The sequence below is a fragment of the Candoia aspera genome, chromosome 4 (genome assembly GCF_035149785.1).
Source record: "Candoia aspera isolate rCanAsp1 chromosome 4, rCanAsp1.hap2, whole genome shotgun sequence".
Taxonomy (NCBI): Eukaryota; Metazoa; Chordata; class Lepidosauria; order Squamata; family Boidae; genus Candoia; species Candoia aspera.
This window is the reverse complement of record NC_086156.1, coordinates 72,902,817-72,930,335: the sequence shown is the minus strand read 5'-3', so window position 1 is coordinate 72,930,335 and position 27,519 is coordinate 72,902,817. Positions and strand designations below refer to the sequence as shown.

Genomic DNA, 27,519 nt, shown 5'->3' with positions numbered 1-27,519 from the left:
GATCAACCAAAATCCAACATACCACATTATGCTTAGTTCAGTATATGAACTAGTGAAAAGTGACACCATAAAGGATAATTTTGATACAAATTTCAGTCAGCTATTTCAGACAATCAGATGTCCTGCATAGGGAAGCAAATCATGGACAGGCTTATCTTTCCTGAGTAACAGTAGTAATAATAAAACCAAGCCTGACAAATGTAACAATATTGATACAGGGTAAGACACAGAGCAACAAGGGGAAGGGCGAGGCTTTAGCAGATAAATATGTACAAACAAAATCACACATGTTTAATTTCTCTAGTAAAAGGTGGAGAATCTACAGCATGGTTCTCTGGATGCTGTTGAAGTTGCTGAAATTTGAAAATTGGCTAGTTCATAATGGCTGCATTCACACAACACGCTTAACCTGATCACTGAATTAGCCCATTTTTGAGGTTGCACAATAAATTATAAGCAAACCATAAGCTGAGTCAATACAAGACATTAAGCTACAAAAAAACTGGCCAAGGTTAGCACAAACCAAGCTAGGGATATTGTATGATCATCACAGCCACTGGGTTTTCCTTCTTCTTCATTCTCTGACCCAGGTTCTGGTTGCATATATGTGTGCAGTCAGGGGCATCTGGGGCTCTTGAAGCCAAAGTTTGCAGACTGTCAAGGGAAGAGCCATTTGTAGGCTCTGAATTTTGGTAATTACTCTAAAACCTCCCAATTTCTCCTAATCACGTTGTGGCATTAAAAATTCCTGGTAGCAACCAGGTTAGGCCATTGATCAATCCCACTAAATTTAACACAGTCTAACTGTAATCTACTCTCCTCTTAGTGGCCTCTTGATGACAGATGTCTTTCCATTACCAGCTTCTTGAATCCTTAACCTGAATGTGACATGGATTAATTTAACCTCCAAATCCTCTGCATGCAAATGAGATGCTCTAGCATTGTGTAATAGGTCTTTCTCTTTCCTCTTCCTCCTCCAGATACAGTATTAGTCCTACCTTTAGAGGGTTGGTCTCATTTATGGGTGAACAGATGATGTTGCCTTCTGTGCTCACTCTTGTGATGTAAAGTAAGAAGCCTTTCCAGAAGTGACTGGGGAAATACACAAGCAGGTCAGCTCCAGATACTGTGCTGGGGCCTGCATTCTGCAGCTGGAGAGATGGGGTGGGGGTGGACATGGAGAAAGAGAAAGAAAAAAAGATCAGTAATAGGGGAAAGTATCAATATTAGGTTAGGGGTTTCCCTTGACATTAAGTCCAGTCGTGTTCGACTCTAGGGGGTGGTGCTCATCTCCGTTTCAAAGCCGAAGAGCCGGCGTTTGTCCGTAGACAGTTCCGTGGTCATGTGGCCGGCATGACTAAGCGGAACGCCGTTACCTGCCCGCTGAAGCGGTACCTATTAATCTACTCACATTTGCATGTTTTCGAACTGCTAGGTTGGCAGGAGCTGGGACTAGCAACGGGAGCTCACCCCATCACGCGGATTCGATATTAGGCTAGGGCTCCCATATTTCCAATTCTAATGTATGTTTCTTGGTACCCGATAGATGTGCTCTACTTTTGGTCCATAGTCACCAGCTTCATTGCTTTTGTTCTTAAAGTCCTCCAGGGCCCACGAGACCACAATTGCAGCTGGTACAGAGATTCTGGGAACAGAGAACACAAAATACAAGAATTAAAATGCATCCCTCTTATCAGCCCAGTGGAGGAAAAAAATAACCTGCACTCACAGAAAAATAACATTCCAATGGAAAGGATTGAACAAAATGGCTTATACTCACCCAAACAGTTCCACCTGTGCATCAACCTTGAGTGGCACCTGCAGCCATTCTTTATTGCTGTTGGGGTTCAGGCTATTCTTACTGCAGAAGAAATGTGAAGTTATGGTGAAGATGTCAGAATGGGGCTCACCTCTGAGGCAGCCCCAAGATTTCTTCTCAGTACCAGGGACCTTCAAGTCAACTTGAATAAGGGATGGAAAAGTGTTGTGATAGGAAAGGTAACTACAGAAAAGGGTGGGTGGGGGAACGGTTGGCAACATAGAAGGATTCAAAATGTAGAGCAGTTTCTCTGTCTTTTGGCTGGGGAATGGTGAAGAATGCTGATACTATAGCATTCCCCAATCTAGCACCTCCAAATCTGCTGGATTTGGAGTTCATCTGGAAGGCTCCAGATTGGGAAAGAGGAATTGGTTTCAGAGACTTTAAAAAAAAATTTATTTTATTTTCTATCCCTTTATTATTTTTATAAATAACTCAAGGCGGCAAACATACCTATTACCCCTTCCTCCTCCTATTTTCCCCACAACAACAACCCTGTGAGGTGGGTTCGGCTGAGAGAGAGGGTCCAAGGTCACCCAGCTGGCTTTCATGCCTATGGTGGGACTAGAACTCTCAGTCTCCTGGTTTTTAGCCCGTTGCCTTAACCACTAGACCAAACTGGCTCTCTTAAGCTCTCCCACTTAGCCAGTGGGACATGGCTGAGTGTTACCTCTTGAGTTGCAGCACAAAAACAATGCTACTATTGGCATCTTCTAGCTGGCTGATACTTAGTTCCACATCCACCTTGATCTGTAAGTAATAAGGGGCAAGAAGAAAAGTGAGAACAACCTCATTAAGATCAGGGAGTAGAGGAGAGGCTAACAGGAGAAAGACAGACAGGGTAAGAAAGCACTATGTACCATCCTAGGGTGCTGTTTGGTGTCAATGGCTTGCTTTGTGCCACAACTTCTCAGTAACTCACCTGAGTTCCAGTAGGTGCCAGACCATGGATTTATTTGTGGTATAATATGAATCAGAGAAGGCATATCACAATCAACTGTTCTGCTTACTAAAATATGTAGGATTCAGTCACTACCTTTTTTATAAGTGTCAATCAAAAATATTGATAACAATTCTACTCTGTTTATATGAAAATAATAAGTGTCATGCACTGGTGAAAAATGCATTGGTTTTATTTACATCCTATTCAGTTTTTAAGTTAACCTTTTAGCAAAAAGACAGTGTAGCATAATTTTGTGTATTACATGGAGAAAAGAATTTCCATTCCTTTCTAGATTTTTGCTACTTTTTCAGACTTCAGAACAAACTTGAAAATGGGCCCTTTTTAGAAATTAATCTCATACCTCTGTGTGGGATTTCATTGGGTTGCCCACTTCACAGGCCACCAGTTGGGTTTCATTCTCCTTGCGGAAATTACAGATCAGTTTCTACAGGCAAAAGAGAGATGGGAAGTGTGTGTTCAAGTATACTTAACACTGGAAGATTGAATGAGCAATGTTATGAAATGAATGGAAGGACCTTCATACTGTTTCTGCTCAACTGGAAAGGCTGTTTCTAGGTTAATGACTAGGACAGGAGTGGACACCCTGAAGTCCACGGGGTCCTCAACCCCCATTTTGTGGCCACCAGAGCCTCTTAGAAGCATAACTAAATTTGCTATATATAATAGCAGAATTTCTCACCCATTTTAGCACAAAACACATCAAAAACAAAGAAAGGTTGGTGTGTTAAACCTCAGAAAAGCTTCTAATGCATCTAAGTGTGGTTCCCAGCTGCAAATCATCCCAGATGGCTCTGGATGAGGACACTTGCACCTATGGCAGTACAACGGAACGACTTGCAGAGCGTTGTTACACCCACAGCCTAGGTCCTGAGCACTGTTACATGGCATAGCTCTTTAGGGTACAGCAATTTAGTTCAGATTCTCTCAACCTATCCATTCTCCAAATATGTTGTATATAATTTCACCCATATCTAGATGCAACAGGATGATCAATTTTGGTAAATCTGAGCTTCCAGCCAACTGAGGGTTGTCCTGTACACACAGGAAGCAAGAAAATGTAAATATTTTTAGGAAATATTTAAGAATGGAATAAACAAGGAGATGAAAATGTTTGTTTGGCTCCATTCTATAAGGGGTATGAGAGACTACAAGATTGCACTTTTGTCAATGTTCAGCCACAATGATAAACCTCTTATCCATGGTGGGCAACTTGGCCTTCCAGATGTTCCTGAACTACAATTCATAGCAACTTAGGCCAAGATGCTCAGTGGTGACTGATGCTAGGAGTGATAATTCAATGACTGTATCTGACCTCACCTGTGCACTGCTGTTAGCTCTTTGGAAGTAAGCCCCAAATGGCAGCTCCACCACTAACTCAGTTTCATAGGCTCCTTCTCCAGCATTTGTTGCTGTAACTTGGATGAGAACCACATTCTCAGCCCCAATAAGCAGGGAAGCTTCATTCCTGAGACATAACCACATAGAAAGGAAAGAGAACTAAATAATGCCTTTGATTCTTCTGCATCAGGAATTAGAAAGGATATAATGTGGGCAATACTGCAGTTGGCAAGGCAAGATCGTTGGTTGAGGTCTGAGTGTGCAGCAAGGCCAATTGGAGGACTGGGCAAAAGATGGAACATTTTGGTTGGATTAGGAAGGACATCTTTCTCCTTCCCACTCACTGATATCTGACTGCCTTTCTTTCTTCATTTAAGGAAATTAATGGCATATGACCTCTTGAACTGTCTGAAGGAAGAGGAAGATGCAAAACCCAGGAAATCTTTTCCCATAAGTCTACTTTGTATTAAAGATTGGACCATCTCAACCAAATTGTTAAGAGTTACATGGATACTGATGAACCTATACAGATTTCTGCAGAAATGTTTCATTTCTAAATCCAGCTTCAGTCATCAGAATATATTTTTCTTGCAAGTGTTTTACCAATGTTAATTAAAACTATTAATTTTAATATTTTTTCCTACATTATTGTGTGATTTATTAAATTTAGTTTAAGCTAGCCAGTTGCCTTTTTATTTTCTAAATTTTTATTACTCTAGCTCCTTTTACTTTTTAGACTTCATTTATAGGTTACTGTACTGACGTAGTCTTCACCTTAATTGTAGTCTTGTTTTTATTGTTTTTGGTTCTATACTGTTTTTAGTCATGTTTTACAACTAAGATCGTTGCAAATTTTGCTATATAAAGTTTTTGTGCTGGTCTATGACTGCAATAAACAGTCAGTCAGTCTATCAATTATCTATCTATCTATCTATCTATCTATCTATCCATCCTTATATTACCACTGTATGTTTTAATCAAACTGGAGTCAAGCCTCCATTATAGAAACATAGAGAAGTCAGCAGCAAAGTCATTTCTAGCTTTTAAACAGAAATAAACAAACTAAACTTCAAAGCAGACAATATGTTACTATTTCTGGTATGAAATCAGTCTTAATAAAGTCCCTGATAATTACTGGGAGTAATCAATGGCATTTACCCTATTAGTTTACTTTCATTTAAAAGCTAGAAATGTGACCTTGTTGCTAATTACTATGAGTCTGTACAGTGAATGAACTGACAGTTTGGGTATAAAACATACAGTGGTAATATACAGTAGGCCTATAAATCAGTCAGTACAACTTTTAACATATGCCCTTTGGGTTATGTTCTAGTCCAGAAATGTTTCATCACAGCATACAACAACTGATGGAAAGCATTCTACAGATACCATGGATTAATATTTTTATGGGACACCACAGAAGCATGTGATCAGAGATTAAATCTGGAAAAATTAGGACTGAAAAAAGCCAAGTCCTAAAAGGTTAATTTGAAAACAAAAGCAAATGTTTTCAAGTTCAAGAAATAAAGTATTTTGGAGAACCACTAATGAAAGAAGGCATTAAAGCAAACCAGGTTAAAGTAAAGGCAATTGTAGGTACTATATTTCAAAACCAACATGCCAGAAGGAGTTCACAAAATCACAGGAAGGTAAATTACATCTCAGCTTGGCTATCCATGCAAGAAATCTGAAGGTGTAACTTGGCAAAGATACCATCTGGCATTACAGGGTCCTAGAGGACAGTAAAAATGTGATTACATTAATTACATCATTTATTAATTTATTTAGATGCCTTCAAGTCAGTCTTGACTCCTGGTGACTGGACAAGTCCATACAGTTTTCTCGGCAACATTTTTCAGAATTGGTTTGCCGTTGTATTCTTTGGTCATTCAAAGGACTGAGAGACCGTGACTGGCCCAGAGTCATCCATCTGGCTTTGTGCCAAAGGCAGGATCAGAACTCCTGGCCTCCTGTTTTCTAACCCAGTGCCTTTACTACACCAAACCAGCTCTCATTATTATATTAAGTATAGCATGTATTTTGCAATGTTACGGTCCTTCTGAAAAAAGCAAAGTGTCCACAGATTTTTTCAAAGATAGATGTGGTGCTATTTTATTCCAAGAACCCGATGGGCCATGCCTGCCTTTGCATATGCATCAGTTGCATTCACCTTCAGTGAACAAATTTCTGGTGTTGTAAGAAATTTGAGGGCGTCTTAACTCATAAGTTATGGTCATGTTCTTCCTTATACTCCGTTTGGAGTAATGTTATACAATATGTTGACAGAATTATTGGGAAAACTGGTTTTAAAGACACTCACATTGTACTAAATTATATACCAACTACTTGGAATTTAACAGGTTCTGAACAAAGATGTGTTTTTCGTGCTCTAGGAATAGCAGAAAGAATAATCCTTATGAGATGGAAAAATACTATAATTCCAGATATAATGGATTAGACTTCAGAGATGTGTGATTTAGCCATTTTTGAGAAAATTATATATACTGGTCAGTGACCGTAATAAAATCAATTGAATTGAATTGAACTGAATTGAGAAAATTATGTCTGTCAATCAGAAAATGTCACATTGTTTCTCCCTTTGGAAAAAAATATTGGACAGGCTTGGTGAACACTGAAACTTGGTGTCTCCTTTTAAAGACTTATAAAATCAGGTGAACTTGGAATATATTTGCAATTACAGATTTCTTGTCTCAATGTTTTCTTTTGTTGTGTTTTTTTTCTTTTCTCGTGGTGAATTGTTCATTTTGTTTATATATATATATATATATATATATATATATATATATGTATGTATGTATGTTTGTTTGTTTGTTTGAAAATGGATTAATAAAATTATTTTTTTAGATATCCTGATAAAAATTAATGATGATGAAGGTCTTTGTCTTTCTTATAAACCATAGGTCATCTCCTCTGCAATGTGAGTAATCCCCAGCCAAGATGGTGTTCAGGAGAAATATGGTGACATGTTTTCCTACTGTAGATCCATGGAAGTCCCTTAAGGAATCTTTGGTATTGAGCAAAAGACACACAGAAAGATAACAAGCATTACATATGAGCACGTGCACCATGCTTTCCTCTCACGCTTCAGCAACTGCAGCCAACCCCAGACTAAGCTATTAGTGCTTACATGTGAGCAGAGAGTTTGAGGTCTGGAATGCAGATGTTGTCTTCTCCACAGTCAATAAGGATGTGGGTCTGTGGGTGGGAGGAAACCATCACAGCTATCACTGAATGAATAGCAAATACAAATACAATCTGGAGGTGAACATGGATAGCTACACAGTAGGAAACAAAGGAATATACAAGAAAACCCCCTCAATTTAGAGACATAAAGATACCAGGCATGAAGTAGAAAACTCAGAGCATGTAATACCTCTCACTAAGTCCACCTGACTATCTACATACCACTGCAATTGCCCATCTCTTAAATAAGATAATTTCATGGTAAATAAGTGGATAAAGCCAGACAAAAACCACATCTCATTTAGTTTAATCTACTTTTAAACTGCATTAGCATTACATTTATGTAATATGACTAGGTTTCTTTTATTCGATCATTGCCCCCATTCTTTCACATAAAAAATACCATTTGGTGGCAACTTTTGGGAGGGCTCTGGAAGTTGCATTTAAAGCCTTCAGGGCCCTCAGTCTGCCTACCTCTTACATACAAAACACATTTCTTTTCTACTTGGCATACATAATCTCTGATCAAATGGCTGGGCTCCTGGTTCAGAGGGGACTGCTCCAGTCTCTCTATACACAGTAGCTAGCTAAATAATTCAAAATTATTTATTTTAGTAATAACAACAACAGTCTTATAACACCTAAAGACTACGCAGTTTATCATTGACTGTGACTTGTGATCTGTGATTTCAACAGCTGTGTGGGATGTGGTTCTAAGAGAGGAGAATTATATCTACTCATAGCTGTTCTTGGGCAAGCATAGGCTATTTTTACAGTACCACAAACATTTGTCATTCCAAAAGCCACCTCTTTGGAAACACTTATTTTAGAGATATACCCTATGTTCAACAAGTACTCAGAAAAGCAAGCAAACCAACAAGCAAACCACACATCAAAGTAACAGCCACAATATAGAACATTTTTTTAAAAAAGCCAAACCCATGAGCAGAATTTAGTGGTTCCCAGTGCACTTGCTTTGAGCTGAAGAGGAGGGAAGTCTTACCTGCTCCTGGACCATCAGTTGGCCAGACAGTACAGGTTGCAGCATTCCAACTCTGGAGGAGGATGCCAAACTGCAGCTGAGGCTCACAACAATGGCACTTAGTTTGTCTTTGAAATCAGCTTGATCCTGGGAAGGTGGGGGGTGTGTGAGTAAGAAGCATTTACAGATCCCATTGGTCAAGTTTTTCCCAATTGGGTGTCTTCCAGGTGTTCAGGACTACAACTCCATCATGTCCAGCTGGCATTCTTGGAGCTGTAATCTGACAACTTTGGAGGACATCCGGTTGGAAAATGTGTGCTCAAGTTATATCTTTCTGGAAGGTTTGTAACTGTAACACAGAGGTGGGAAACTTTTGACCCTCCAGTTGTTTGAGAAGCCACAGGTTCCCCTCTCTGCAGAGAGCAATTTCTAGATGCAAAAAAGAGGTCCGTAGTACTTGTCAAAACTAAAAGGTACAAAATCCCAGCCAAAACAAACAGGTAGTAATTTTAATATCCATAACACTGCTTCCCATCTCTAAAATTCTATGAGCAAGGTCTGATTGGGAAACACTTTCCCAATCTCAAATTTCCTCATACAGTCAACATCACCATGGAATGATTAACCTCTGCAGGCAAACATATAGCCACAATGAAATTATGTCTGATTTATGCAATGAAAGATAGGCAGGAGCCCTGCCTGAAGAGAAGATACCAACTGTATTTCCTAGAAAAAAAGAATCAGTAGCTGTCCAGCTTTTACTGAACTGTGACTCTGAAAAGTCCTCACCATTAGCCATGCTCACTGGCTGTGGCTGCTAGGATTTGTAGTTCATCCACATCTGGAGATTGCTCTCCTCTTCCCAAGATGTTGGGGATATTTATATAATAGTAGCATAAAGGACTTGATTTCTTGATTTCAAGACAGGAAAGTACCACAAACAGGCCAAAGCTTCCAAGACCAGACTTGTAAAATGAGAGATCAAGGGTTCAAACATGTGAAGCGGGGCTGTGATGGCTCCCAAATTTCAGGAGGGAAAATGTGCTCAGGATTCTTCCATACAGTATATCTCTGCAAATCTTGGGCTGCAACATTCAAAACTGAACATAATTTCCAAAGTAGAGCAGAACGTACTGCTCAAGTATTCCCTACTATTCCAAGTACATGCGCACACGCACATACTTTTGAGGCCTGAGTTACCTACCTGCAAGTAAGCCGTGACATTCTCACAAGTCAGGGAATTTTTTGACAGTTTCAATTGGAAAATCTGGCTTGATTGGTTGGTTTGCTGCAAGAAAACTCGCCGCCCAAATTTCTGTTTCATATGGTCCAGCTGTAGCTCTGCATTGACTTCTAGCAGACCCAAGGAAACAGGCAGAAAGCAGCACAGTGGATAGCCGTGAAGAATAACAGACAACATCACTGTCTGCATATTGATAACTAGAATACCAAACTCTTGTCTTCTGTCGTAGAAGGCAAGGCATTCAGCTCAAGCATGTGCAGTGTCCTTACAGTCCATACTTATTTTGCTAGCTGTGGCTATGTAAGTATTCAGAAAACTTAGGAATAGGTAACTGAAAGACTGTACTCTCACAAGTATGTGGCTGTTTCAGTGATGAATACCACCATTTTCTAACCTGAGTGCCTTCCAGAAGTGCTACCTGATAGCAATTTGGTGCTGGTTAGGATTAATGGGAGGTGGTCCATCATTTCTGTGGGGCATCAAGATTAGAAATAACTAATGTAATAGATCCTTCCCCCATTTACTACAATGACTAACACTGAAATAGAATCAGTAGTTTTTAGCTCTGAACAAACAATATGGAAAGGAACTTTTGTGGGGTGGGTAGGAAATACAATTTCTTAATTCATTTCTTAATTTCAACTGCTTTCTCAAAGAAGTCGGCAGAATTCTTTCTGGACTTGTTAATTTCATTTCTGGCACTGCTGAGTTAAGAGAGGGAGCTACATCCTGGTTCTTTCTTTCTGTAGTGCTAAGCATGCTGATCTGTTAATAAATAGGCATACTTTCATGTACATTTTAAAAATTAAAGAATAATTCCAAATTGCTCTGGACATAGGAACAGAGAAGACTGTGGGCACTATCAAAAAGAAGCCCATGGCAATCAGGCAAAAACTACACAGGCTTGTTAATTGTCCCAGGAGAACTAGTTTTTAACTTTCTACAGATATTGCTTGAGGAACTACTGAATCCTGCTAATCCTGCCTGATCAGAGACTCTGCAGGATGAGAAAAAATGGTGTTGCAGGCAATGCTACCTCTACAATATTGCCTCCAAGTTTCTGAAAAATCTTTTACCTGGGCAGACCCTGAAACCTCAGGATTCATCCTGTCTGGATTTTTACTTCATCCCTTCATCATCTCCATGATCATGACCACAGCGGCCTCCCTCCATCCCTGCCACTGATTCAACACTCACCAATTTCTGATGGAATGTTCTTTCCTGACATTCCTACACACATCTGGATGGTGAAGCTGTATTGATGAGGAAAAAGACAATGAGGGCCATTTCACAGATCAAACTTGGATATGTATGCAGCTGAGCAAACCCAACTGGCAAGTAACTAACCATAGAACCTGCTTTTCTGAATCCCACCTGTATAGTTGCAGGTCTCATTATACACTTAAATAAATTATTTATTTCATGGACATTGGAAGTATTGGAGGTTGACGTGTTCTGTGCATGTACTCCTGAGAGTGGGAATCTGACCTGAACAATGATTAGTGAAGCAGGTTTTATAACTATACCAGAAAGGAGATTTGGTTACAGGAAATACATTAAAAGTATAGGCAAAGTCTAGCACATAACTAGCTACATCCTACCAAGAGGAGATTCAGAGCATGGACTTGGGAAGAAAGGCAGAAAGAAGTGATCTCAGGTCAGCACTCTTAGACAAAGAACAGGAAAACTAATAAAAAAAGAAGGGGCACAGATTAAATCCTTTTTATTTGCACCCCACTGCCCCCTTATGGTCAGTAGGTCATAAGGTGCTAAAGCAGTGCTTCCCAAACTTTTTCTTTCATTACCAAAACCGCTTATCAGAAAGTCCTTTTTACGCAATGTAGATAAAACACTTTAAGTCAATTTAATGGGTTTGTGTGTCATTACCCAAAGAAAAACCACTTATACCCAATTTTGGGTAATTTACCCAGGTTTGGGAAGCACTGTGCTAAAGACTCAATACCATTGTATTCACACCTTTAACAGAAGGAAGATATCTATGATTGGTGAGTGGGGCAGTGCCAAATAGCAAAGGTTTCTCAATGCTCCAACTAGGTTTTGTCTCATTGTGTTTTTGACTATTTTGACTTATTAGTTAGAATTCTTATCCTATGTTACCATGCTCCATCACTCCCTTCTTAGAGAATATCTTTTTTTCCCCTAACATGAATACATCTAAACCAGCCTTCTCAAAGTTAGTGCCTGTTAGACATGCTGAACTATAATGATCACCTTCCTTAACCAACTTCTCTCAGCTGGCTGGGAATTCTGGGAGTTGAGGTCCCAATACATCTGGAGAATACCAGTTAGGGAAAGGATACCCCCGAAGTAATGAAATCCTCCCACTCTTGATTTTCTACCAGGAACGGAAATCCAGTGGGTATGCTCTGAAGTTGAGCAAAGCACATAAAATGGGACCATGGTTAATTATTTATGACTGCAAAGATGCCCTTCCCACTAAGCTCACCAGGTTGCCTGTGCTCCGGGACATGTTTTCATCTCTGAGTTGAGCACATCAGGTATGAAAATGTGGGCTTTGAGTACAATCATCGGCTTTGCTCTAAGGAATACAAACATAACAGAGGTGCATATGCAGTTAGGATAAATGGTGACTAAAGGATCTGCAGGAAAGTCAGGAATCCCCTTACCAATCCTTGGTGGATGAGCAAGGGACTTTTCCTGAATTTCTAGCGATGGACATACAGTGTTATTATTATTATTTATTTACTTATTTTATATCCCGCCTTTATTATTTTTATAAATAACTCAAGGCGGTGAATATACCTAATACTCCTTCCTCCTCCTCTTTTCCCTGCAACAACAACCCTGTGAGGTGAGTTGAACTGAGAGGGAGTGACTGGCCCAAGGTCACCCAGGATGCTGATGGATGGGTGAGATTTCCCTACAATAAAATTTCCTGCCTTTAACTCTGCTAATTCAGCGGCATCCATGTCCTGGGCCAGCCTTCTCCAATTTCATTGCCTTCTGCAGTGTTGCTCTACAGCTCCCATGGTTGAGTGGGGCTGATGGGAACAACAGATCAACCCATCTGGAAGACACTGCATTGAAGAAGAAAGCCCTGGGCCCAAGAGCTGCATCACATCGCAGATCTTCCTCTCAGTGAAGTTACTTTGACTGCAGGTTCTCTTCCCTCTTCCCCTGTGCTTGGGTGTAGACCAACTTTTCCCAGCCAACGGGCTTCCGTGTGAATTGGGATAAGAACTGACAGAATTCCCATCCTATCTGAAAGCCCCCAGGTTGGGGAAGGCCAGCATATGCTTTTGTGAAGTTTGACACTTAGTTATATGCAAAAATATAATGCAGTTTAATAGCTTTGGATGACCTCCAATTATTTCCAAACCTTAGATGTTATGTCACTTTTCACCTACCCAGGTGAAGAGAACAGCTTTTATAGGCTTGGCTTTGGTCAGAAAAAGAAATGATTCAGTTCTGAAGATGGGCACAAGCTGGAAAAAATTGCTAAGAAGTTTTGATTAACAAGAGCAATTTCCACGACATTCAGGTGGTAGATCACTATTGCTTGGGACTATCCCTGTTTGCTCCATGAGCTTTCTTTCCATGTCTCCAAACTTGTCAAAGTGTAAACACAACACTTCTATTTGTAAAGTAAGAACAATAATAGCCATAACTCTAACTTTTGCCTAGGAAACTGGCCTATTTATAATTTAATTTAGGGTTTCCTATTAAAAAAACTCTGGATTATTCATACTTAAAACAGACCCACAAAAATCAATAGGATTTTACAAAATCCTGTACTGTAAACAGCTCTATATTTCTAAATTTGGCTAAACAGAAAATCAGTATTAAATAAGACCTTTTAGGTACCCCTTTGCCTCTTCAATATTTCCTTGATTTATTTTTCTTCTTTACACGATTTCCTCTTCAATTGTAAATTCATAGGCATTTGTTAAACACAAATGAAAAATGAAAAAGAGCAAGAGATTATCACTCACCTCTCCCTCTCTATCCATAGGAGAAAAGGGGCATGGAATAAAACTTATGTTATAATGAGGAGATTTTGCCATTTTCCAGATTTTCTGTCCCCCCCGGCCCCCCTAAGCCAATTGGTACAAATTCCTTTCAGCCCTTTCAGCAGTAGTTTACACAAGTGTCCAGTGTGTTTCCTTAAAGAATGGGGGCTCCTGAGAGAACATATGACAGTTTTTGGTCCAGAATGATGATGCCACAAATTGCAGAGCAAAAGCATTGACAGATAGCTCCATTTCAGACAATAAGACCCAAGAGTCTGGGCCACATGCACTCACCTGTAGACAGCCACCTTGCTGGCCCTGTAAGCACCAACCAGCACATCTGTGTATGAGGAACAAGATAAAAAAGGGGGGCATTAAGGATGCAGCATCCCATCAACCATCATTCTGAGGCCCCAGTGCTACTCTTTCCACTGAAGAGAATAGCAGTTAGTCTAAGCTTCTCTTGTAAAAAGCACAGGATTTTGCACATATTCATATCTTTGGCTAATTAAATTTGCAACCTGCCTATGGCCTAAATCAGTCTTTCCCTAACATAGTTCTTCCAAGTTGGCCTACCTGTTTCATAATTTCTAGTCCACAAACCCAAAGGTCATGCTGATTTAGAATTATGGAAGTTGTCAAGACATACGCTTAAGAAGGCCATGCTAGGGGAAAGCTGGCTGAGATCAAAACAAAGCTCTTCGGAGACTTCAGCATTGTATTTTGGTTGAAACAGATTGGGCTAAGCACATGACATAACAAAACCTTGTATTACCAGGATAGCCATTAGCATCAATGTCAGAGGCACCACGGATGGCAAAGCCAAAACCAGCAGGCTCAGGAAAGGGACTCTTGAGGATTTGGCTTGGGGATGCACTCAGCCCCTCACTGTGCCCACGGTAGATGTAAACGTAGCCGCCTCCATCTTGGCCAGCAAAGGGTGCTCCTATGGCTATGTCTGTGGAAGCAAAATATACAGTAATAGGAAATATTTTCCATGATGGGGAAACACAAGGTAAAGAAACCCAACAGAAAGGTGGAGGAAGGGGAAACTCCCCTCTCCTATACAAAGAGGTTTTCCCACTGCTGCTTTAAACTGCTGTCCTTCAAGTTGTTAGGCAGAAAACTGCACTGGCATGAAACTTGCTGCCGCCATAGCCAACCTCTATCCTGCCCCTATTGCCCCTGCTCTGACTCACAGCCAAATGGTGCTGTCCTGATTATGCATATACAGCATGTGATAAGCAGACCAACTAATGTATTTCTTCCTCTTCAGCATGTCAGCAGTCAGGAAGAAAAGCATCCACAGAATAGGGCAGGTCTCGGGTGCTTTGGGTGCCCCTTTTCATACACTCCATTTGGTCATAACCCAAGTTAACTAGAGTAAAACAGCAACAATAACAGATTGGTGTCACAAAGGTAGCCAAATTTAGGATTTCCCTTCCCTTTCTTTTCCTTTTTTTAATATAGGCGATTAACACTGACTTCCAGATTCTTCATTGTTCTCAGGAGGCAAAGAGGGGTTGGTCCATCATTCCTCTGATACACTAGTTCAGCCTTGCACTAAGCCAGCAAAGACTATCAGGTTGAAGCACTTATGGAACAGCTGGCTGAGCAGCTGGTGCCATTGTGCAATTCTGATAGCTCACTAATGTGCCCAGTGTGTCTAGTTCTTTAGGGAGATACAGCAGAAGAGCAACAGATGGAGCTGACCAGAGATCAGAACTCTCTGATCCCATCCACTACTGGTCACTTGAGTTTATTTCAGATATGGCAAAGCTTAACTGTTTTTACACACCTTGTAGCTGTCATTGGACCTCTAGTTTAAGGGGAAAGCATTATTTTAACTCTGGCACAGTGAATGATGCTTTAAGTCTGTCTCACTCAAGGGCTAGGGAATAGATGAAGACAAAATAGTAAGAACATGGCCAAAAAAGAAACAAAGAAAAACATGTTGCCAGGGTACATTGTACACTGACCAGAGTCTATGGATTGGGGCAGGTTACAAAAAGTGTAAATTTATTTATTTGTTTGTTTATATTTCAAAGTTAGTCACTGCCCATCTCACTCAATAAGTAAATGTTTGCACCATGGTTAGGTGCAGATGGAGAGATGACAAGGCCAACTTCAAGCATCAGGAGGACAGAAGATTAAACTGAGGTCTCATTGGGTATCCCCTTAATTTAGGTTCCAGGATGCTAATAGGTCTGAATACTATTAGGGTGGGGAAAAGGTACTGTTGGTGACTGAAGTTACTTCCAGGTGGATCTTTTAATTGGATCTCAGCAATGAGAGCAGGATCTCTGTGGTGAAGGAAGCAGCCTCTTCGCAACCTCATATGCATGCTTATTACCAGCTAAACTATTCCAAGGCCAGTGCTTAAAACATCTAGGCTCCGCCATGATGAACCCTGGTCCATGTGCAATACAGTAGTCTCTCCTTCAACAGTGGGAGGTAGCTGAGGGGAGATATAACATTGGGCTTTTTCAGACTCCCTTCCTCTCCATTTCTCATCCACTCCTTCCTACCAATGTATCCATCCTGGTCTATATCACCCAAAGGAGCGATAGCCATGCCAAAACGGCCATAGACATCTGTGCCTGTCAGCATCTGCCAAGGAGTTCTGTACGGGTGTGGTCTCCTCCTCTGTAGGTATAAGTAAACTCTTCCCACTTCATAGAGTTTTCCACCCGACTGGCGAGCCATGAAAAGAGGGGCCCCCACCAGAATGTCATCTTTCCTGGGACACAGAGAAACAATCTGTTAGAGGTTATAAATGGCACAGTCTCCAGTTCAGCCAAAGCAAATACAGTATAAGATCTCTTTCAATGTAACCACAACCTGCTTAACACTGAGAGCTTAAGTCACAGTGGATTTGCAGAAGTCTGACTGTGGGCTTTTCAAGAGGCATCTGGCTGGCCGTACTAGGAACCAGGATGCTGGTTAAGGCAGGCCTTAAGGTTGCTCCAGCAGGGCAATCCTACATACTAAAGCAGGTTACATCAGGATTTCTCCCAACACCACCACCGAGAGATTATTTAATTTCTTCCAAAAAAGAAATAAACAATATGCAGAAGCATTGTTATTTGTCAGATTCACAAAGCCCGCATATCACTGACATGGCCCGAAGAAATGTAATACCTACTACTGGAAACTGCACCTACATAAATGAGACTAGGAGAACATGACCAAGAATAAACATGGGCTTTGGAGTGGTGAGCAGTAAGGGACTCTGTGAATGGACTGTTACTTCTCAAGGAACATCTGTTCTGCTGCTTCCCTTTTAGACCTTTCCCCAGAACTGACAGCATTCACTTATGTGGGTATTCCTGAGCACCCAGGCAATGATTCTTCTCTAGTGTTCCTTTCCAGCCTCTTATCTGAAAGTGCTAATTTGTATTGAGATCAGGGAAGGTGATCTTGCTTTGAAGGAGATTGTGGCAATAATCAATACCAGTAAGAACTGGCATAATAATGTTGTTTTGTAGTCAGTAAAAACCAAGCAGTAAGATCAATAGCAGGTGTGTTCTGACAGACTGTTCTACCTTTCATGTGCTGCCTGCTGTCACCTCTGTTGGAATTATCAGGGGTCAACTCAGCATTGTCTCATAAGCATAAGGGGATCTTTCTAGTAAACGCATCTCTGTTGTGCTTGTGGGATGTCACATGGGTCACCTGATTTCCACTTCCTCCTCCTTCTTGGGTTTGGGGATTAGCAATCTCCATTACCTCTTGGGCACACCTGCAAGCAGGAGGTGCTGCAGAATGCAGCTCTCGTCCTCTCATCTCGCTTGCACGCAGACTTTCTATTTCCATAGAAAGTGTCTACAAAGAACCAGTGATGAATAAGTGCTTTCTACTATGAAGCTACTTTTATCCAGATCTACTGAATAAATATAAGCTATCTTATATTTGTGTGTATATTGTGTGTATATGTATATTGTGTGTATATTTGGGTGTAAAATGATTCACCATTTTTGCTGCTTTAATTAATCTTTAATTCCATAGCAACAATAAGGAAATAGCTATTTTCTAAATTATTATTAATGTATGTTCAAAGCAAATTGGGCCCAAATGACAAATACTTTACAATGTGAAAGATGAAAACTAAATGATTGTAAAAGTAATTGTTGGATCCAGGCTTAATCATGAATGTAATTGATTTCAAAGAGCTTGATTAAATCTTAATTCAGTCTAATGGAAACCATTATAACAGCTCATGGACCAGCAGAGCTAGGCAAAACCATATTATAATAAAGTTCTTAGACTGAAGTTATGCCACTCTTTTGCAGTTGTGCTCTACCTCTTTCTTGTTGTTAATTGTTGCAGAATCACACTTTAGGGCATGTACCCTTGAGTGAAAAACATAATAGGCAAGATTACAATCTACTTCTACTGTGTCAGATGTGGCCACAAATACTCCGACACCCTCATATTTTTTTAATGTGAAACCCATAGGATAGTGATAACAACAACTACTACCACTACTACAACAAGAGAACACAACAACAATTCAAAGTGCAGAACTATAGTTAGAATTCAATTTGCAGCTGCCTTTACAAGGCAGATATTGGCAGCCCCCTTTCTGTGTCTCCAGAAGCCTGCAGTCATCTGCAGTCTTCTTTTTGAATGCACTTTCTGCAAATCTGTACCACAGTTTTCTGCCATTTTGAGGTGGGTGATACATGAGAACTGTGGTATAAACCCTAGAACATGTTAAGCAACCCCTTGAAGAGAGAGAGATGGAGCACAAAAAACTTAGCCATTCAAATATACATGTCGCAGCACCCAATTATACATCTGTACTCTGGTTCCTCTCCCAGAAGAGTCAGCGTGGCCTCCAGCCACCAAAGGCTGCCCACCTCTAGCCTAGACCATTGGCTGCATAAAGAGGGAAACCTGTATGGCAGTTAATCCTTTCTCCTACTGAGATCACCCCTTCATTTGCTCCTGAAGCTTGTATGAGCAGCAAATACCAAATTCTCTTGAGGGCAGGGGAGATTTTCAGACACACACCCCTTCTCCCCCTGTACATCTCCTTTTTCTTACCTTACTTTTGAACCACATAGAAGTTATCATGGTAGTTTGGGGGGTTCCTGCTTGTTTGCTTGCTTGCTTGCTTGCTTGCTTGATTTTTTAAAAAAGGGAATACAGTATACTGGGAATTCCAAGCACAGAATCTAAAGATGCCTTAAGAAATAAAAAGCTTTGACTTTTGGGGGTGAAGCCAGATGGTGCTTCTATCTGGAGGATGGGGCAGATTGTTTATAACCTCCCTCTCTACTGTTACCAACTTCTTCCATCTCTTTCTTTCCTTAAAAAAATCAATTATGGGGGAAAAGGCAGAATTGTTGCATGATGCCTTTTGATTGGTGCTACTAGGAGTACCAGGATTCCCTTTGCCAAAATTTCAGCGACAGCCAGCTGACAACAGAGGGCAGCAGATTTCCAAAATGGGCACCTGAATCTCTTTGGTTGGCAAAGGGAAACCCTGAAAGTAAAATAGAGGAAGCAAGTTGGTCCACAGATAATTTCAGAGCAAAGGAGCATGTTAACCTAGCATTTGTGTGTAGCTGCACCTTAGGGATAAGGTATTTGGACATGCACTCAGTGCTCCTCCAAACATCCACTCAGAGAGGAGTAGATGAGGTAGGCAGTGACAAAGGGGCCACAGTCAGCCCCTGGTTTGCATCAGCAGACCATGACTGAGAGAGAGAGAGCAGGGGCAGTTGACTAGGTTTGTTGTGGTGGCTGAGTGATAAGGGTTGAGGGGCCCAACAGTAAATTCTATTTTATTCTTGTAGTCAAGAAGATTCTCTGATTTACATGAGCTTCAAACTAAAAAACTCCACATGCTCAAAAGTTTCTTTATAATCAGATAACAAATTCATTCCTTGGATTTTTGTTCTGATTTATCAGGACTGTAGAAGCAATTGTTAATAATGGAATGGTGGATGGTCGGAACAAAAGGGATTATTCTGGATGCTTCGTAATGGGAATAACTACTTCTTGCCACATGAGCCATTAAGATCAAGGTCCAAAATTATCTGGCTGCCAAATGGACTATTTAAGTTTAAAAAAAAAGCATGTCAAAGATTTAGAGCCTTTCTCCTCTCATGCCTACCCACAGCAGAGAGATGTCTTTTTGCTATGATTATCAGACGGTGTCTTGGCTGGCTGGTGGCATTAAGAAGGGTTTGGGGAGAACAGCCTTCCCTGGACAGGGAATAAGGACACTGGCTACAAGCCACAACGGAGGTGGTTAGGATTGGTAACGGGGACAGAAAACGCTGTGCTGGTTACTGATCTGCTGCTTCACAGGTGGGAGGGGAGCATTCTAACCAAGCTGTGGAGGAGAAAATAGTTTGGATGGCTGCTCTCTTGCCTGTCCTTTAGGAGATGAAACTAAACACATGGTATTTGTTACAGACCAGGATTTAACTGCTGTTACAATCTAGGAAGTTGTCTCCACTCACTTTCCCCCCCCCTTTTCCTTTTCCTTGGATTCTTTATACTTTGAGTGTATTTAAAAATTCTGATTAAAAAAAAAAAGAAACCGTCTCCATCCTTCCCGCTGCACTAGTTCATAATTTGGCACTAGGATAGCATCTCGAGTTGAATTCTAATTGTCCCCCTTTCAGTGTGTTGGATACAGCTTCCATCAAGGCCACCCAGTACAGTCAGCTGGCTACTTAATAAGGATGGTGGAAGGAATGGGATACCATGCCTGAAGGGTAAGGACTGCAGCTGTTCAAAGGCTTGGACAAAATTGGGATGAAGAGCTTCCTGGCAGATCTCACATTCTTGCCATCCTCCTCTGTTCTTCTACCCTTGGGCTGAATGCCAAACCTTGGGCTTTGTGGTCTTATCCACCCTTTTTAGACAGCCATAGGATCTGGCAGTAGGTACTTTTTGGTGTTTATTTGAAAAGCAGAAATAACAAAACAGGCATCTGTGACTATGCAGCTAACTCCTTGGCTGTAAAATATATATATATTTTAAGTAATGAGAAAAAAATAAAGGATGGTGTCACCAGCAGCACCAGCCCTTGTTGGCCAGGCTTGCCTCTATCCATCAAAGCCTTAATAATTTATAGGCTTCTCCAGGTGATCACACAGTGCCTCCGTTATCTGTGGCCCCTGGATTTCCACCCGTATATCTAGTTCTAGCAAAACTATGGCCACCAATGCTTCTGAAACTACTCCTTGAGTCCCTGTTTTAGAACAGTCTTTGTATTAAGCCCTCACACAGCAGGATGATGAAGTCCCTAATTTCAGACAGAGTTTGGTGGATTTAATGGCTGCCCACCCACCGAGCTGCATCAGATCCAAATCAAATGTTGGCTGCTTTGCCCTCTCCTTTGGCCTTACCCATCTCCATTGATATCAGCAACTGCCACTGTATGCCCAAAATATGATGCCACCTGCAAAAGGAAAGGGGTGAAGAGCAAAGGCATCATGGGAAACTTATTACGCGTTTGATACACTGATAGCCTGTCTTCCCATCAAACAAATGGTGACATGGGAACTACTTCCCATTGGGACGCACTGCCCAATTCCCCAATCCTACTAGGTCAGTGATCTGGAAACTTTTGAGAGCCATGAAGAGCAATGGCTCAGGTTTACTTGTCCAGGAATCTCAGTTGCCTTCTTAGGCTTTATGAAAAGGAAAAATGCTTCCAGTGAACCAAGGCATGAGTGGAAGCAGCAAAAATACCAGGGAGGGTGTATTTATTACCTAAATCCTCTGACTCTCCCCACCCTGCCCAGCTGGGGAAAGAGTATAAGGCAGTGCTCCCCAGCATCATGCTTTCCAGATAGGATTACAAGAGCAAGAATTCCCAGCTAGTATGCATTTTCCAACATATCTGGAAAGAACTGGCTAGAAGAAGTGGAGAAAACCATGCGAGTGAAAGCTTTTTTACCTGCTCACTAGAGAGGGTCCAGAGAATTTGGAACTCATAGCTCCTGGTAAGAATATCCACCTAAGAAATGAGGGCAAAAAGTAGATTAAAGCTCGATCCTCTCAAAGGTATCCAGCTACGATAGACTCTCAGTTAACTGGCATTCTCAAGCAACCGGCAAAAAAATCTGTATCTCTCTGCTGCCGTCTAGTGGGTATTAGGGTTTAATAGTGACTCTCAAGCAACCAGAAACTACATTTATCCGGCACCTACCAGTCCCCATGGGTGCTGGTTAACTGAGAGTCTACTGTATTTATATTATCCAAGAAACCAGAATATACCCATTGGGGGAGAGGGGCGGTAATATAAATCAAACAAACAAACAAACAAACAAACAAAGCATACAATATTTCCATATCCATATCCATTTTCATACCATTCACAGGACAGTAGGAAAACCAGTGCCGTTCTAGGTATTGCTTGGCCAAAATTTCCATATCTCAGCCCATTAGTCATACTGGCTTGGTACGTGGGAACTGGAGTCCAAGAGGTTACCTAGCCCTGCCATCAAAAATGTTGCACAGTACCACCCAGAGTTCAGAAGAATGTTCTCTGGATTGAGCTGCAAATCAAGAGGCCCATTTGGGAAATAGAAAGCCCATCCTGTAAGGCTGAGGTTCCAAATGGCCAAGCATCCCCCATGGTAGCCATTCTGGGCAAGTCCCCATAGAAAAATTCCAAACATGCTCACTGGCCCAAAATAGGTGGGAACACTTGCTATTTGACTGTCATTGTTTCTTATGAACCCAGACTTGTTTTCAGTGCAGTGGTGGAAAAAAATAATAAAGGGCTCTTCATTAATAGCTATTGCTCAATCCTAGAATAAATGGAATAGGGACATATATAAAATGCTTCTATGCATACATGAAAAGGAGACTATAATTTATGCCATTGTTCAGGCCTACAACCCAAAGCCAAGGTCCAATTGACCCTAAAGGGGCTCCCTAGAAAGGCTGCTAAGTGTCCCTTTACATAAATAACTTGTTTTTGTTTGGTTTGCACTTTCTTCTGTGGAAGAGACAAAACAGGTCCTCTGCCCCTCCTCTCATAGTTCTTCTACTCACCCCTCCTTGTGTTAGGCTCTTGTTAGGAATGCCCACTACATATTCTGCAAACAGAAGAGTATCTCAGAAGTTGTGTGATGACTGGAACACTTGTGCATTCATTCAATTATGACTCATAAGCTTCTGCTTATAAATCTATTTTAATGAAGCGTAGTGTTCAGTGCAGAAAAAAAGTTGTGAATGGAATTCCCCGTGCGTTTCTACATTTTAAAATCACAGTAACTTCAATTTCCCACCCCCACTGCCCCCTTAGGTATGTGCCCCCTCCTTCTCGTGCCAGCAGATGGTTGTAACGGTTCTTCGCAGATGACCTTGGTGCGAAGAGCAGCTAGCCCAAACAAGATGATTTACACTCCAGTCATGCTCCCCCTCCTTACTGGTCAACTCGCAGGTTGACATGGGTCGCTGCAAGATGGATGCAAGTCTGATAAGATGTTCTGGGAACATTTGATCGGGGAACATGACAAGTTGCAGAACATCTGGCAGGCTAAATTGTCCATGATCTAGGCATGGAGTTCCTGCTGAATCCTGGTGCCTACTAAACTCCTGCGCTTTGGGTGGGGAGTATTAAGACTAGAGAGGCCTAACAGCTTAATCAGATATTAAACAGATACTCTTGAAAGCCTGGGTGCTCTTGGCTAATGCTGCAGGCAAGCAATTGATGTGAATGTTATAATATTCATTTCAAATTACTGCCAAAAAGATCAAGTAGGTCAAGTTAAATTTCACTAAACAACAAAATAGTTGGGAAGTAAGTCTCTTGCCAAGTCTTTTGACCCCAATCTACTCCATCCCAAAGAAAAAAGAAACTCCTTCTGTTACCTGGTGATGTTGAGTCTTCATTAAACTCCCCACAAGCCACAGAATACCCTGCATGGAAGGAAGGATTGGGCGATTTGTAGACAGCTCACTTCAACATGAAGCACCTATCCCCTGAATCCCAGGGCAAGGCTATCAAAATATATCTTCCCTGGGGAATCAAACAGGATGACAGTTCTCATGTCTGCAAGCACTGCAAGTTGTTTTGGACAGGTTTGACCATCTAGGTATCAGGTAATTTTTATTTTGCACACTTCAGCATGTGTTTCTACATAGCCTTTGTCTGAAACCATTCTGGTCTCCAGGTCCCACTCCTACAGTTTTGAACACAGCAGAACCACAACTTCAGCTGCCCCAGCTGAGGACTGTCCCTTGCTTAAGGCACACCTATAGCATGCATTCATCCAAATAAGAGCAAACATCAAGAATGTGATCTTGAGTGCAGAATTCTCCATCTTCCATACTAAACTTCCCTGAGCTGTGCCACTACACGGAATGGGTGGCATATAACTCTTCTGAATGAATACATAATTTTAAAGATCCTAATAGCTGAAAAGACCCTTCAAATACTAATGGGGGCAGCATATGATAATATTTCTGAAACTAAAGAGAGATCATTTCTCTGTAGGGGGAACAGTTGAGCAGTTAGGCCTAGGAAAAGCAGACTATAGAACATTATTTTGCATTAGCATGGTTATTGCTGTTTACTAAAAAAATAAGATCATTTATCAGCAGTTGCTGCATGTTAGGCAGTTGGCAAGGTCAGGGCCAAAAGTGAGGTGGGATGTGCTTTTCTCTCTTTTTGCCCCCTCTTTTTGGCTCTTTTTCTCTTCTCCTGGCCAGTCAGGGTATTGCAAGGAGATGAATTTGGCACAGGGTTGAGCTGACCACTTGTAGAAGCCATTTGAACAGGAGTGTCCATGGCAGGAGGAGCCCAAAAAGTCAAGCTGGTGGCCATGACTGTACAATTGAAGCACCACCTTTTTGTTTACATGCTTCTGCAGGCCTTCAGTTGCATGGCCACGCCTACCATCTTGACTTTTTTTGACCCTACCTCCATGCAGACACCCCTGGCTTAGAACTAGGTTAAGGGCCACCTCTAGTATGAAGATGGTGGATGGCCCACTCCTGGTATATCAGCAATGAGCACAAAGGGCAAAAGAGGTGTCTCAAAAAAGGGGAACACTTACTAAGTATTTTAGGCCCAACACTTGTGAACTCCTGAACTCATCTGGTATGTTCCACCTTGACCCTTCTGTATGCGTTCAGAGTCTGCTGAAGGGAAAGAATGCCAACTCACCCAAGTATCCATCATCATACTCCTCCTGAATGTCATCCGGTATTACCAGCTCTGCGTTCACGTTCCATAACAAGGCAGAAGAAGAGTGAGGATATTTTGCTTCAACCTCTGACAGGGCAACTGAATAGACCAGACCTAAAGGAAGCCAAAGCACACATTTCTCTATAATGGCAACAAGACCCTAACTGGACAAGACTGGATGGGAGACTGCAGGTCCAGAACATCTACACCAGTGTTTCTCAACCTGACCAGTTTTAAGATGTGTGGACTTCAACTCCCAGAATTGCTGGCTGGGGAATTCTGGGAGTTGAAGTCCTCACATCTTAAAGCTGCTGAGGTTGAGAAACAGTGATCTGCATGATGCTTCCTCTCCCATTGATCTTGGGTGGTGAAAGAAACATCATCACCTGAAGAACTGAGCAGAGCCTCCCCTGTAATGGGTCTCCTGGTTCTCCCTGCGTCACCTGCCTTCTCCTATGGTCGACAATATAATCTAGCAACCAAAGGCCATGTATATATTTCCTTTCCTGTTTCTGCCCTCACTGCACCTTTAAGAATTAAAGAACAACCATGATGGATCTGAATAAAAGCCTTTCTAGTCTAGCACTTCGTTCCCACAGTAGTCACAGGATGCCTGCAGGAAGTCCACAAACAGGACGCACGTAGAATGGGCCCCGTCCTCCCCCTAGAAACTAGTTTACTGCCTCTGATGCTGGGCAGATAATAGTAATATAGCCATTGACTGGCATCCTCCATGAATGTGGTCCAGATTAGAAGTCTATAGTGCTATATTCAGCCCCTCTCCCATAATCCATGAAGGAGTTCTTCCTTCTGCTTGCCCTGAATTTCCCATTTTCCAGTTTAATTGGTTTAGCGTTATGTCTAAGATTATGAGGTTAGAAAAAAAAAACCTGTACCAACTTCACACTGTATATTATATTGTCTTCTTATTATGGCCTCTTATTCCCTCACTTTTTTTTCCCCCTTAAGCTAAGCAGACCAAGGTATAACTTTTTCTCATAGAAGGCACTGCTCCAATTCCTTCTATTTTGCTTGCTCTTTTCTGCAACTTCTCCAGATCTGCAATATCCTTTTGAAATGAGTGGCAAGAACAGGGCACAGCATTTTGAGGGCAACAGCTTTCTTGGTGGTGCTCACAACAGTTGATGCATTTACCTGTGAAGTAATATCCACCTGGTGCCCCAAGCATCAGCCTCCCAGACTGTGGGGAGAAGACAAAAAAATTAGGAAAAGAAATACAGGCTTCAGGCCACAGCCAGAGAATACTAGAAATACCCAAAGGCCCAGAACATCTGGTATGTCAATTTCACACTCATTTTCGCTCATTATCTTCCTGAATTTTGCAAACAGTAGTTTGAAAAAGACATGGTTGGATTATGGCTCAGTGTCATGTTCGCCGTTTCAATGTGTTTGATACATCGTAACGTTTCGCATGTTATTAGCTGGATGCGTGTTTCATCTTCGCTGGGAGGACGGTTCCTGTTGGGAGTGGTTTATCTCTTGGCTGTGAGCTTGGAATGTATTTGGGTTATCTCCTGTGTTCAAGGTTGCTTTCCCAGGCTAGGAGAACTGACGGTTGCCAGCACCTGGGACGGGCGGCTCTGCTGGTAGGGAGGCGGGGTTACGTTTGCAACAAGGGTTTTAAGTTTGTATTTGGCGCGCTTTCTGTCATTCTCAGCTTTCTCTGTACTTGTCATAAGTTCCCTAATAAATCAGATTTCATTTAGCAACCTCTTGTGAGTCTGAGTATTTGGGCTGGGCAACCATTACACTCAGTGTATTGTTTATTCTCAGTCATTATGGTTTATAAACCATGGCTTAATGGCTGAGTGTATGAACAATTGTGGCTTATTCAACAACAAAACATATGTTATCATGATGAGTCAACCCAGCCCTTATATGCCAGTTTCTCTCTGCCTGCCCATTTGGGTCTTTGCAAGAAAGATTCATGTGTGACACCGGTGTTTCCAGCATTTAGTGGGTAGATATTTCTAGAAAAGGCACAGCCTTGTTTGGGCCATGAAGCATAAGCTGGCTACATGGCACTGGAGAAATACCTGCTGTGCCATCTCTTTCCAGATGGTTTTCTTCAGAGCCACCGTGGATCTGCTAGTGATAACGAAATTAGCATTGCAGAACTACCCACTGTCTGGCAGGTCTGTTCACATGACCACTGAGTCACAGGGCAGCCAAGGCAAAAAGCTGTTGAACACTGTGCATGGCAGTGGATGCATATTGCTGAGTTACATACCCGGGTAGGACACAGAGATATCTGTAACGAGCAACGATGGTGTCAAAATGACACATGTATCATGCCATTGTGCAAATGATGTAATTACATATTTACACCTGATGTAAGTAAGTCACATCATTTGTGTGATGGCACACATGTTGTCAGTTGCCCCCCTCTCTCCCCCAATGACCAAGAAGCACAAAGGGAATTATCCACAGCCATTGCTAAGAAAACCAATTTTCATTCCTCACATCTCCCTATCAGCTTCTTCAAGAGGCTGGAACACACATAACAGTGTGTTTGCTCTACAGTAATCAGCTGAGTCAAAGTTTCTCACCTCCCCAGAAACACAGTAAGAATTTCAGTTTGTACAAGGTTCTGGGGAACTCTATCAGTGTTTTCTCCTGGAGCTTCCTGAGGTAACCATAATAGTCAGCCACTTGGATTACGTAGAACGGCCGTCCCCTGATCCTCTCTTGGTGCCTTTTGCACTCTTCCCCTGCAACGCTCACCTGAGAGATGGTAAAGCTGAATCCAATTTCACAGTAACGATCGTCACCTCCTGATGAAAGGAAAC

At 41.6% G+C, this 27,519-nt stretch overlaps 1 protein-coding gene across 2 annotated transcripts in view; it reads right to left on the bottom strand.

Annotated features, from left to right (window-relative positions):
* ITGA2B (integrin subunit alpha 2b) overlaps positions 1-27,519 on the bottom strand; it is a 42,431-nt gene that overhangs the window by 6,802 nt on the left and 8,110 nt on the right. For both annotated transcript variants that reach the window (XM_063300531.1, XM_063300532.1), the window contains exons 5-25: positions 27,455-27,504; positions 25,865-25,910; positions 24,689-24,823; positions 23,392-23,439; positions 22,570-22,613; positions 21,467-21,526; positions 20,913-20,965; positions 16,071-16,282; positions 14,318-14,500; positions 13,837-13,882; positions 12,018-12,110; positions 10,748-10,803; positions 9,512-9,660; positions 8,329-8,454; positions 7,270-7,337; positions 4,101-4,248; positions 3,124-3,207; positions 2,490-2,569; positions 1,781-1,861; positions 1,540-1,645; positions 999-1,151 (exon numbers count right to left, since the gene is read on the bottom strand). In XM_063300531.1, the coding sequence (XP_063156601.1) occupies positions 999-1,151; positions 1,540-1,645; positions 1,781-1,861; positions 2,490-2,569; positions 3,124-3,207; positions 4,101-4,248; positions 7,270-7,337; positions 8,329-8,454; positions 9,512-9,660; positions 10,748-10,803; positions 12,018-12,110; positions 13,837-13,882; positions 14,318-14,500; positions 16,071-16,282; positions 20,913-20,965; positions 21,467-21,526; positions 22,570-22,613; positions 23,392-23,439; positions 24,689-24,823; positions 25,865-25,910; positions 27,455-27,504 (2,021 nt within the window). The remainder of the gene's footprint in view (positions 1-998; positions 1,152-1,539; positions 1,646-1,780; positions 1,862-2,489; positions 2,570-3,123; positions 3,208-4,100; positions 4,249-7,269; positions 7,338-8,328; positions 8,455-9,511; positions 9,661-10,747; positions 10,804-12,017; positions 12,111-13,836; positions 13,883-14,317; positions 14,501-16,070; positions 16,283-20,912; positions 20,966-21,466; positions 21,527-22,569; positions 22,614-23,391; positions 23,440-24,688; positions 24,824-25,864; positions 25,911-27,454; positions 27,505-27,519) is intronic.